General features: G+C 37.1%; 4 protein-coding genes across 4 annotated transcripts in view; 2 read left to right on the top strand and 2 right to left on the bottom strand.

Annotated features, from left to right (window-relative positions):
• Positions 5,078-6,110, top strand: LOC104785756. Its single transcript, XM_010511023.2, has one exon. The coding sequence runs from the start codon at positions 5,453-5,455 to the stop codon at positions 5,831-5,833; it is 381 nt and encodes a 126-aa protein (XP_010509325.1). The 5' UTR covers positions 5,078-5,452; the 3' UTR covers positions 5,834-6,110.
• On the top strand, positions 6,982-7,497 carry LOC104785755. The gene has a single exon (XM_010511022.2). The coding sequence runs from the start codon at positions 7,036-7,038 to the stop codon at positions 7,426-7,428; it is 393 nt and encodes a 130-aa protein (XP_010509324.1). The 5' UTR covers positions 6,982-7,035; the 3' UTR covers positions 7,429-7,497.
• On the bottom strand, positions 7,635-10,157 carry LOC104785754 (short-chain dehydrogenase TIC 32, chloroplastic-like). The gene is made up of 8 exons (XM_010511020.2): positions 9,913-10,157; positions 9,038-9,269; positions 8,858-8,937; positions 8,537-8,690; positions 8,348-8,426; positions 8,160-8,244; positions 8,018-8,064; positions 7,635-7,908 (listed from the first exon to the last, which is right to left on the bottom strand). Exons 1-8 carry the CDS (start codon positions 10,028-10,030, stop codon positions 7,738-7,740), a joined length of 966 nt encoding a protein of 321 aa, XP_010509322.1. The 5' UTR covers positions 10,031-10,157; the 3' UTR covers positions 7,635-7,737.
• The window catches only part of LOC104785753 (ADP-ribosylation factor GTPase-activating protein AGD7), a gene marked incomplete in the record, with an annotated part of 4,013 nt that continues 3,487 nt past the window's right edge, over positions 11,200-11,725 (bottom strand). The window contains 1 exon segment of the mRNA XM_019245723.1: positions 11,200-11,554.

Below are 11,725 nucleotides of genomic sequence, written 5' to 3'. Positions count from 1 at the left end.
GTTAAATAAATTCATTTAAGACTATTTCCTACACCTTTAACAACTTTTAATAAACTCGGTGTTTTTTTTATTTTTATAGTAATTTTAGAAAATAAGTATGATAATTTTAGAGTTTTTAATTAAAAATCTACACAGTATTTAACTATTTATTAAATAAAAAAGTATTACTATTTTTGTTTGAATGAAGTTTGATGGGTTTAAAAATGTAAAGATTTGAAATTTAAGATATATTTGAAAGAATTTGTTCTGATTCGCTAAAGCAAGTAATGTTGTCACCCATACCAATAAAACTTTGACAAATGGGTATTCTTGACAAAATAAGGCATACAAATATTAATCATACATTTTCAAAGATGGATAATGGATTGATGTAAATTTTTATTTTAAACCTTCAAATCTATAAGTCTATAACCCTACAAAATCATTTTAAAATTTTCTAATAATCCAAAATTTTATCTTCAGTTTTAGCTTTTTTTAATATAAACCCCTAGCAAAACCTCGGATCAACCGGCATATAAAAAGTGGTAAGATCATTGAACCAATGGAACTCTTACTAATTTATACCAATAACGTATGACATACTTTGACTTGTTTGTAAATTTCACCTCTATTTGGTGTACGTCAAATATAAAATATCTAAACTCGAGACTCCGACAACTAATTTTTGTCCTAAACGTGCGTCTCTGTTATCTTTGCAAGTAAAAAAGCTTTTTCAGAACCAAAAAAAACTGAATGTTTCGTATTTTTAAAATAAAAGTTACAGGAAAAGGATTATATAGTAAAACTAAAACTAAACACTACTTTCTAAAGGTTACTAAGCACTACTTTCTAAAAAACCTGCAACTTATTCAACTGCTCCTACAACTCTGGAAGACACATTCCCATGACTTGACTACTTCAAACTTAATAGAAAACATTTAAGACAACAACTAATACGACTTCATTTCCTCCCCTAAACTGAAAGTCTCTTTTCAGTTTACACTTCCTTCAAGCCAACACCCATCCTGCTCCTGAGTTTCTCAAACACTTCAAGCTTCACTGCTTTTGTCATTATGTCGGAGACCTGATCATGTGTACTGCAATAACCGAGCTGAATTACTCCATCATTCACCAATTCTCTCAAATAATGAAACCTGACATGAATATGCTTGCTCCTCCCATGTAACACCGGATTTTTAGACAACTTAATTGCTGAACTGTTATCGCAGAACATGATAGTACCTTCCTCTTGCTGAAAACCAATCTCACCCATAATGTTTCTGAGCCACACCGCTTGACAAGCCCCATAAGCTACAGAAACAAACTCTGCTTCAGTCGTAGACAATGTGACAATTGGCTGCTTCTTTGAGACCCATGACACTGCGCCTCCACCTAACATAAAAACGTATCCAGAGGTGCTTTTGAAATCATCTGCATCTCCTGCATAGTCGCTATCCACATATCCAACCAGCTTTTGCTCACCACCATACTTGTACTGAATTCCATACTCTCATGTACCCTGAACATATCTTAAGATCCTCTTTGCTGCTGCCATATGCTGTTCATTTGGCTTCTCCATGTATCTGCTGACTAGATTTACTGAATAAATTAAATTTGTTCTAATTGCAGTTAGATACCTTAAACTCCCAACAAGCTGCTTAAACGTTGTNTAATGAAGATACCTTTCTCATCTTGAACAACCTCCACTCCCAGAAAATATTTCATTTTCCCCAGATCGGTCATAGAGAACTCACTCATCATGGAGATCTTAAACTCTTCTAGCATTTCTGCAGAGTCTCCTGTGTAGATGAGATTATCAACATAAAGAGTTACCACCAAGCTGCGTTCGTCTTTCTTCTTTACAAACAGCGTATGCTCACAGTAGCACTTCTCAAAACCTTCTCGCAGAAAGTAGCCTTCAATACGACTATACCAAGCTCTAGGAGTTTGTTTCAAGCCGTATAAGGCTTTTCTCAGTCTGTACACTTTCTCAGCTTCATTACTGACCTCAAACCTCTTGGTTGCTCCACAAATACTTATTCCTGTAGTTCTCCATGCAAGAAAGCACTCTTCACATCCAACTGGTAGACAAACCAACCCTTCTCTGCAGCCAGTCCTAATATCACCCTTATGGTATCCCACCTAGCAACTGGTGCGAAGACCTCATGATAATCTATCCCTTCCTTTTGATGATATCCCTTCGCCACCAATCTTGCCTTGAATTTGTCGATTTCACCATTCTCGTTGAGCTTTGTTTTGAATACCCACTTTACTCCAATCTTTTTTGCTCCTTCAGGTAGATCAACAAGCTCCCAAGTGTTATTCTCTTCAATTGATGTGATCTCCTTTTCCATAGCTTCTCTCCACACTACTTGTTGTGCTGCATCATCAAACGACGTGGGATCTTCTATAGCTATGAACATTGCTAAGATCTCTCTTTCATCTTCTTCTACTAGAAATCCTGCATCTCTAGTGTCAAAATCCTTGAACCACACTGGTCTCCTTATCGTCCTCTTGGATCCTTCTCTTATAGGAGCCTGAACTTCTCCAATTGGATTTTGAGCTTCTAAACCGGATTGAGCTTCCTCTGCTACAACAGTTTCTTCCTCTAATACGCGGTTTTCTTCTTCTGCAACTGCACGTTTTTCTGCAGGTTCAGCGTCAGAGTCATCCCATTGAAGCTCTTTCTCCTCCTGTTTATCTTCCCAGATCCATCCTCTACTCTCATCAAACTGGACATCTCTACTCGTTACAATCTTCTTTGTTACTGGATTGTATAACCGATACGCCTTTGATTCCTTGCTCACTCCAAAGAACACACACTTGACACTCTTCTCGTCAAGTTTAATTCTTTTCTCGTATGGTACCAGTCCATACGCAATGCTCCCGAACACTCTGAGATGCGTTACTGATGGTTTCATGTTGCTCCACTTCTCCTCCGGTGTGACATCGTTTAGAGCTTTTGATGGACTCCTGTTCAATATGTACACAGCATATTGAACTGCTTCCGGCCAAAAACGTCTTGGAACACCGGTTTCAAGCATCATGCATCTTGTCATGTTCATGACTGTTCTGTTCTTCCTCTCTGCGATTCCGTTCTGTTGAGGTGTATACGCGGCTGTGAGTTGACGTTTGATACCAAATTCTCTGCAGTATTCGTCAAACTCCCTGGAGTTAAACTCTCCTCCCCTGTCAGAAAGTAGACACACCAACAATTGACCCAATTCTCTTTCTACTCCAACTTTGAACTCCTTAAACACTCTAAACGCTTCTGATTTTTCTGTCAAGAAGTATGTCCAGCACTTCCTACTGTAATCATCTATGAAATTGATGATGTACCTTTTTCCGCCTTCAGATGATGGAGTGATTGGTCCACATATATCAGTGTGAACCAGTTGAAGCCCCCGAGTAGATCTCCACACACTTCTCTTAGGAATGCTTTCACGGTTCTGCTTTCCTCTCATGCAGACATCACACACAACTCCTTCTGCTTCTTCGCTCAGCTTAGGCATCCCAGTTACCATGTTCTTCTCTGCTAATGTTCTTAAGCTTCCACTGTTGAGATGACCATATCTTCTGTGCCACAAGTCATTTGTCTTCTCCATCACTTGTAAGCACCGACTCTCTTCTCCTCTCTTAGCTTCTCTAACAGTGGCAAAAATTATGAACATCCTGTTTTTTGACATTGTTGAGTGCATTATCAACCTTTTCTCTCCTTTGTGCCACACTTCGCATGCCCCATCTTCAATTATGACTCTTAACCCTTTCTCCTGCAACTGTCCCACACTGAGGAGATTGTTCTTTAGCCCAGGCACAAGGTAGACGTCTGAGATTACCTGAATTCTCCCATTGATTTCAAGTCGTAGCTTCCCTCTTCCGTCTACTGACATCTTCCTGTCGTCTCCCAACTTCACTGTTCTCTTGAAGGTGTCATCTAACTCGATGAACCACTCTCTCGAACCACACATGTGATTACTGCAGCCCGAGTCGAGGAACCAGACCTATTCCCCCTCATCCTTGACTTCCTCTATATGCGCCATCAGCAATAGATCCTCCTCCAGCTCTACATAGTTCGCTTCTTTGTCCCACTCTGGACACTCTGATTTGTAGTGCCCCCTCTTGTGACATTTGAAGCATTCTACATGATCCTTGTTTGCATTGCCTCGACCTCTTCCTTGATATCCACTTCTTCCTCTTCCTCTAGATGAATATCCTCCCCGGCCTCTGGCATTGCTTACTCTCCATTGCCCTTCCACCTTAAGAGCTTTCTCATCTCCATCGTGTCTGACCATGTTCTGCTCATGAACCCTCAAGGAGCTCTGCAGACCATCAACTGTCATACTCCGAATATCCTTGGACTCCTCAATTGCACATACAATGTATGTGAATTTCTCAGCCAAGGTTCTGAGAATCTTCTTGACAATCTTGGAGTCAGGCATATCTTCTCTAAGATTACGCATGTCGTTTGCTACTTCCATTACTCTTAAGAAGTAGTCTTCAATTGTTTCTCCATAGTTCATCTCAAGAACTTCAAAGGACCTTCTTAGCCTCTGCAGTTGTGCACTCTGCACCCTGTCGTTTCCTTGATACTTCTTCTTCATTGAATCCCACAGCTCCTTCGAGGTATCTTTCTTGAGAATCGATTTCAGAATCGTCTTGTCAATTGAGGCGAAGAGATAGTTTTTCATCTTGTGATCGATGACTGTCTTCTCTGCAATTCTCTCCAGTACCTCTGTTCTTTGTGCTCCTGACAGAACCGTTCCTCTTTCTTGACTAGGTATTCCGGTTTCAATCAGATCCCACCACTCCTTGGATCTGATCAGATTCTCCATGAGCATCGCCCAATGCTCGTAGTCTCCATCAAACTTTGGTAACACCATCGCGTCTTTGTCACTCATTCTCTCAGATTAGTAGCAATGGCTCTGATACCACTTTGTTATCTTTGCAAGTAAAAAAGCTTTTTCAGAACCAAGAAAAAACTGAATGTTTCGTATTTTTAAAATAAAAGTTACAGGAAAAGGATTATATAGTAGAACTAAAACTAAGCACTACTTCTTAAAAAACCTGCAACTTATTCAACTGCTCCTACAAGTCTGGAAGACACATTCCTATGACTTGACTACTTCAAACTTAATAGAAAACACTTAAACAACAACTAATACGACTTCAGTCTCTAACTCCCAAAAGTATGCAAAGTTGCGAATCTGACTACGTCTTAATTCACAATATGATCTAAGACACCAAAACGGCGATAAGTTTGGTCGTTTCAAAGTTTGTCCTCAAATTCGTCGTTAGAGCAGGTGAGATTAGGTTATCTTCTCTTCTCTACTTATCTCCTTCATCGAAGCTACTCCATCTTCTATATGGTGCCATGGTGGAAGTAATATTTATGACCGGTTTGAAAACTATAAACCCTTCAGAGAGAAAAGGATAAAATTCGAAACCTTTAAGAAAAAACACTATAAACCAAGAAATGATTCGCAATCTTTTCTCATCTCTGACTCACCGATTCGCCTGGCGGGTTCCACTTTTCGTCTACGGCGTGACGTGGACGTTGTTTCTGACGATCACGGTCGCGATCATCTCGCTGGCACCTGAATTCGCATTCGTCTCGGCTATTTACCCGTCTTCTTCTTCTTCTTCGGCGGGGTTCTCACGGCGGTGCGGTTCCGACGCAGCCGTTTTGGTTCCGTTAGATCTTCCCACGGAGATGTTCTGTTTGCCGGCGAATCTTTTCCGGAGGTCGAAGATGGACCTCGTTGTGCCGCCGGTTTTTGCAGCGATTGTTGTGGCTCTTTCCGCCGTCGTCGTACGAACTATGGGCCTTTGGGAGGCTGAAGAAGAAACCCACTAATTTAGGCCCATTACTACACTATTGACATCGCATATATTCTCGTACATGTTATTATATGTGCATTTTTTTTTATAACCTTGTAATATATGTATACTTCTCTTAATATAATTTGGAGAAACTATAGATTACTAGAGGAAACTGTTATTTTACTAGACTAATTTTTGTGTTTATACTTCATTCGATTCTCACACAATCGATAATTTTTGTGGTGATATATAATAAAGATATGTCAATGTAATAACATTATCAAGAAATATAAATTTTTGAGTTGTTGGTACATTTTTAGTGAGAGAGAGAATCGATGAGTTTGACACTGAGATCCCAAAGTTTATCGGCCAAAGAAATGTCGGTAGCGAATTTGCTCGGAGTGATGACGTTACAGTCGCCGAAATACTTTCCGGTGACGCCTTTGAGATCAGGATGAAGTGCGATGTAACATGTCGTTGCTTCTCCCTAATAAACAATACCCCCAACAAAAATTAACAAACATATAAGAAAAATAATAAAACTAAATCTCATAAGAAAAACAAAAATGACAAAGGGTTTTTTAAGTTCACCTGAGGTATATTTTTTCCACAAGAGGAACGTCATAGCCTTGATGACCTCTGAACAGACGTTAATTAAAATGTCGAATTAAAGAGAAATTGATCAAAAATTAAAGTGTACGATAAAAATGAAGAATAGAGAACCGGTACGTACTCATGCCTAAAACAGTGTGGTGACATATTTATTTGTATTTCTCAATTATGATTAAGACACCAAAACGGCGATAAGTTTGGTCGTTTCAAAGTTTGTCTATAAATACGTCGTTAGTACTAATATAAGAGCAGGTGAGATTAGGTTATCTTCTCTTCTCTACTTATCTCCTTCATTGAGGCTACTCCAACTTTTATACGGTCAGGCCCGGTAATGGGGAGGTGCGAGGGGTGCTTTTGCACTAGGTCACGTTACTTTTAAAAAAAAATTTACAAAACTTTAGGGTATGTCTGATATTTGACAAAAAAATCTCAAATATGTAAAATCTACAAATAAAGACTTCCAAATAATGGAAAACAGAAAAAAAATTTGGTACAAAGTCCGAGGAAAGCTGGCCCTGTATACGGTGGAAGTAATATTTACGACCGGTTTAGAAACTACAAACCCATAGAGACAGAAAAGAGAAAAAATTCGAAACCCTTAAGAAAAAAAACTTCAAACCAAGAATGATTCGCAATCTTTTCTCATCCCTTACTCATCGATTCACCTGGCGGATTCCGATTTTCGTACAGGGCGTGACGTTGACGTTGTTTCTGTTGATCACGGTCGCGGTCATCTTTTTCGCACCGGAATTCGCATTCACCTCGGCTATTTACCCGTCTTCTTCTTCTTCCGTGCGGAGAAAGTTCTCCTCGCGGCGGTGCGGTTCCGACGCAGCAGTTTTGGTTCCGTTGGATCTTCCTACGGAGATTATCTGTTTGCCGGCGAATCTTTTCCGGAGGTCGAAGATGGACTTAGTTGTGTCGATGATTTTTGCAGCGATGGTTGTGGCTCTTTCCGCCGTCTTTGTACGAATTATGGGCCTTTGGGAGGCTGAAGAAACCAATATACACTATTGACACCGCATAGACCACTTAATATTCCTATAGATCGATCTAGTGGGATATATACAATAATATGTGCATCCTTTTTTTTTATATAACCTTGTAATATACTTTTTTTCAATTTCATTTGGAGAATTGATAGATTATTATACTAGAGGAAGATGTTACAATTTTCTTACACAAGGTTTTGTGTGTTTATACTTCATTAGATTCTCACACAATCGATAACGTTTTCTAATTATTGCATACCATAAAAAAACTATGTGGTGACATATAAAAAGATATGTCAATGTAAATATAAATTTTGAACTTGTTGGTACATTTTTAGTGAGAGAGAGAATTGACGAGTTTGACACTGAAATCCCAAAGTTTATCGGCCAAAGAATGGTCGGTAGCGAATTTGCTTGGAGTGAGGATGTTACAGTCGCCGAAATACTTCCCGGTGACGCCTTTGAGATCAGGATGAGTTGCGACGTAGCATGTCGTTGCTGCTCCCTAATTAACAATACCCCATAGATTAAAAAATTTAACAACCATATACCTAAAATTAAAAAAATTAAGTCTGATAAGAAAATTTCGGAATGAGAAAGGGTTTGAAATTCACCTGAGGTATATTTTTCCACAAGAGGAAAGTCATAGCCTTGAAGACCTCTGAACATACGTTAATTAAAATGTCGAGTTAGGAAAAAAAATGATCAAAAATTGAAGTGTACTATAGGAATGAATAATATAGAACCGGTACGTACTCATTCCGAAACCGGAGTGACGGAAGAGATTGGTGGTGACAAGTCCAGGGTGTACCGAATTTACTGTGATGTTTGCACCTTCTTCCTACATGATCATTTCGTATTATGGCATCACATTTTTAATCACTTACATATAAATGTACGTTAAAGACTATATCAATGTGTATGTGTGTGTGTTTATGTATTACCTGTAGTTTACGAGATAGTGCATTGGAGTGCAACAAGTTTGCGAGTTTGGATTGTCCATAAGCCCTTCTGTCCGAATATCTAAAATAATGATATAGACCATGTAGAATTTGCTTTTACATTAGTTATAAACTTTAATCTCAAGTTCAATATAAGTATAGAATTGAACTAATTAAAAAAATAAAACTTACTCATCAGGGTCATTGATGCTTTGGAACTTGATACCTTCGGGATAAGTATAAGTGTGAGCAATAGATGATAAATTCACAATCCTTCCTTCGGTTCCACTTTCTCTTGCGCTACTCTTCATTTTCTCCAGAAGCAGATTCGTCAACAGAAAGTGACCTGGACGATCCATTATTACATAATATAAATATAGATATATTGACTTTAGCATATACTTATTTCTTTAGTATTCATGTACTAAACATGATGTTTTGAAACTAACTAAATAAACATTTGTGTATTTCGATATAGTTTTCTGACAAGGAAACATTAAATAAAAATCTTACCGATATGGTTTGTTGCGAATTGTGATTCAATACCATCTTCAGTAAGCTGGAAAGGACAAAACATAACCCCTGCATTGTTTCTAACATTTTAAAGGACACAACAACAAATTAACATTAAACTCTCAATCGTTGCACACAAAAGAAAATGATAAAAAATCAACAAGTGATATCCATACGTACATGAGTATGTTGAGAGGGAGATTAAGGGCAAGGAATTGATCGGCGAAGGATCTGACTGATTTGGTGGAAGCGAGATCGAGCTGAAGATAATCGATACGAGCTTTAGGGTTCATCTGAAGAATCATCTCTTTCGATTCATTACCAGCTTTTGGGTTTCTTGCAGCAATGATGACATGAGCTCCTCTCATTGCTAACACTCTTGCTGCCTCCAATCCAATCCCACTTGTTCCACCTTTTTTTCGTTCATTTGCAATATAGTTTAATCATTATTTCAAAATATTGAAGACAAAACAAAAGAAGAATCCAACAAACGGCCGAAGCAACGTACAAGTGTACAACTAACGATAAAATTCGTACTTTCGTGTCTTTTTACAAATTAAGACACATGCATAGAAAGTAAATTCTAGCGTTATCAGAAGAAAGACAGAAGTAATTGTTAATAAAAAAAAAAAAATGGCATGTTGACTACTATCAAATCAACATGGTCATGTATTTTGTATTTTCTATTTTCTTAGTTTGATATATAAAATAAATTTTGTTCTACTATATGTATCTCAATCTTAATTAGAGAGAAAATATAAAATTAAGAATGTTTTGGTTAATTATTTACGAAAAGGAAAGAAAATCTTCGGGTGTTACAATATGAGAAATAAATTATACTTATTAATTTCTGATAAAATCCCAACATTAAATCTTAAAAGTTTGACTTTTTCTTCCACCATTATTGAATCTTAAAAGTTTCTTTTAATTTTGACAAAATATCTTCCACGACACCAAAACGTAAAACAAATTTGTTTGGCAATAATAGATTTGCTTCGTTTTTCCTCTTTTTATGATTTGGAAAAAAGAATATCAGATGTAAAACAAAGCAGAACCTGTGATGATGGCAGTGAGATGATTAGCATCAATGGACTGAGTGACATCTTCAGCAGTTGAAGCTGAGCCAAATCCACTCTTTCCTGCTTTCCCTGTCACCATTCCATATATTCCCATGATCTCTCTCTCTCTCTTTATCTAACCAATAATATAAACCCTAAAAAAAGGTTGCTGCAGATGAATAAGAAGAATGGAGAAGAAATAGAGGTAGAGAGATTACATACAGGTAAGGAACTTGTGTGGTTTTAAATAGGCTCTCACGCGTTAGAAGATTAGCTAGATTTAGAATAGAGTTTGCTGTCGTCGACACATGTGGTCCATTAACCTTTTCACTGACAGCTTAGCAAAAATTAATGCTTACATTTTTCGTAAAATGCCTAGAAAAGGTAGTAGTAATTAATACATATAGTGAAACTAATCCAAACATTTGACTAATTTATTGGACAATGTTTTTTTCTTTACGTTGAATTGACTAATTATCTTAATAAATTATTCCTTTGAAAACTTAATATTTTTTTTAAATAACCTCAATTTTTTTTTTTTTTTAAATATAGGAACTCGTCTACCGATCCAATCGAATACTTGAATTTTAATAACAGACTTATACAGTTATACTACAAATATGCTGTTCTGTATTTTTCTATGCTGTTGCAACCTTGTGTACAACTCTAATTGCTCATCTAGTTTCGTCTACGTTAGTATGTTATGAGACTGGAAATTTCTTCATTGTAAATTTAACATAACGTATTTATGTAATATATATATATATATATATATATATATATATGTATATCTATAACATAATCTGGCCCGGTTCAGGATGTCGGATTATTGAATGCAAGTGTGAACTGGTGCGGTTTGTAGTTTTGTACGACAGAACATAGAACGTGTTAGAGACATGCTCTCAACTCATTAACCAAGTTGCATCGTATACGTTAAGCAAACGTAGCCTTCCCTTCAGTTTCAACTTTCAAACTTCCAATATTCTAAAGAGACATTGCTTGGTATATCAAGATTTCTTCCAAACTGTGTCATCTCCACATAACGCCACCTCTATTTAGATACCTCTTCCACTCCATGTACATAAGAATTTACATATGAAATAAGCTGAGAATAAAACATTACCCCATTTTCTTCTTGACTAAAAATTCAATTTGAATATGTATCCGTAATCGGATCAGATTCCGACAAAACTTTTCTCACCAGTTCAGAAAATTAGGAATTCTTGTTGAACTAGGAAAGGATATTGCGTGTGTAACATAGTAAACCGGACAAAAGAAAATATGTGAATATGAAAGAAGACAATATAAAGAAGGAAAAATTGTTTTTGTGGTCATTACAAATTTCAAGAAAAATAAAAAGTTTAAAATCTCAAAAAAAAAGAGCTGAAGACTAACCCGAATAGTTTAGTAAGCAGTTCTCTATGAAGCTTGTACAAATATAAATGAAACTATATTGTAGAAGAACAAATAGTGACGATCCATTTTTGATTGATCGCCAAATCAATTGATATGTGAAAAGAAGGACCTGTGATGGCTTTAATATGGTTGAGATTACCACTCTGCTCTCTCTCTTGTGACAGAGCACGAAAACCCACAGCCTCTGCTTTTCCTTAATTGTACAACTTCATTCACCATCATCCTTGAAACACCTGTGATTAGTACAAAATAGTGTTATTGCAAACGTATCGACATTAAAAGTGTTTGGATTAGTTTTTACTTGATTGGTGTTAAGTGCTTACCGCTAGAGAAATCCTCCACCAGTCCAAGCAGAGTCTGATTTCCCATTGTTACCTACAGATTTCTTAGCGCC

Source organism: Camelina sativa, chromosome 5, assembly GCF_000633955.1.
Source record: "Camelina sativa cultivar DH55 chromosome 5, Cs, whole genome shotgun sequence".
Taxonomy (NCBI): Eukaryota; Viridiplantae; Streptophyta; class Magnoliopsida; order Brassicales; family Brassicaceae; genus Camelina; species Camelina sativa.
Note: the sequence above shows the minus strand (reverse complement) of the source record. Positions and strands in the feature narration are given on the sequence as shown.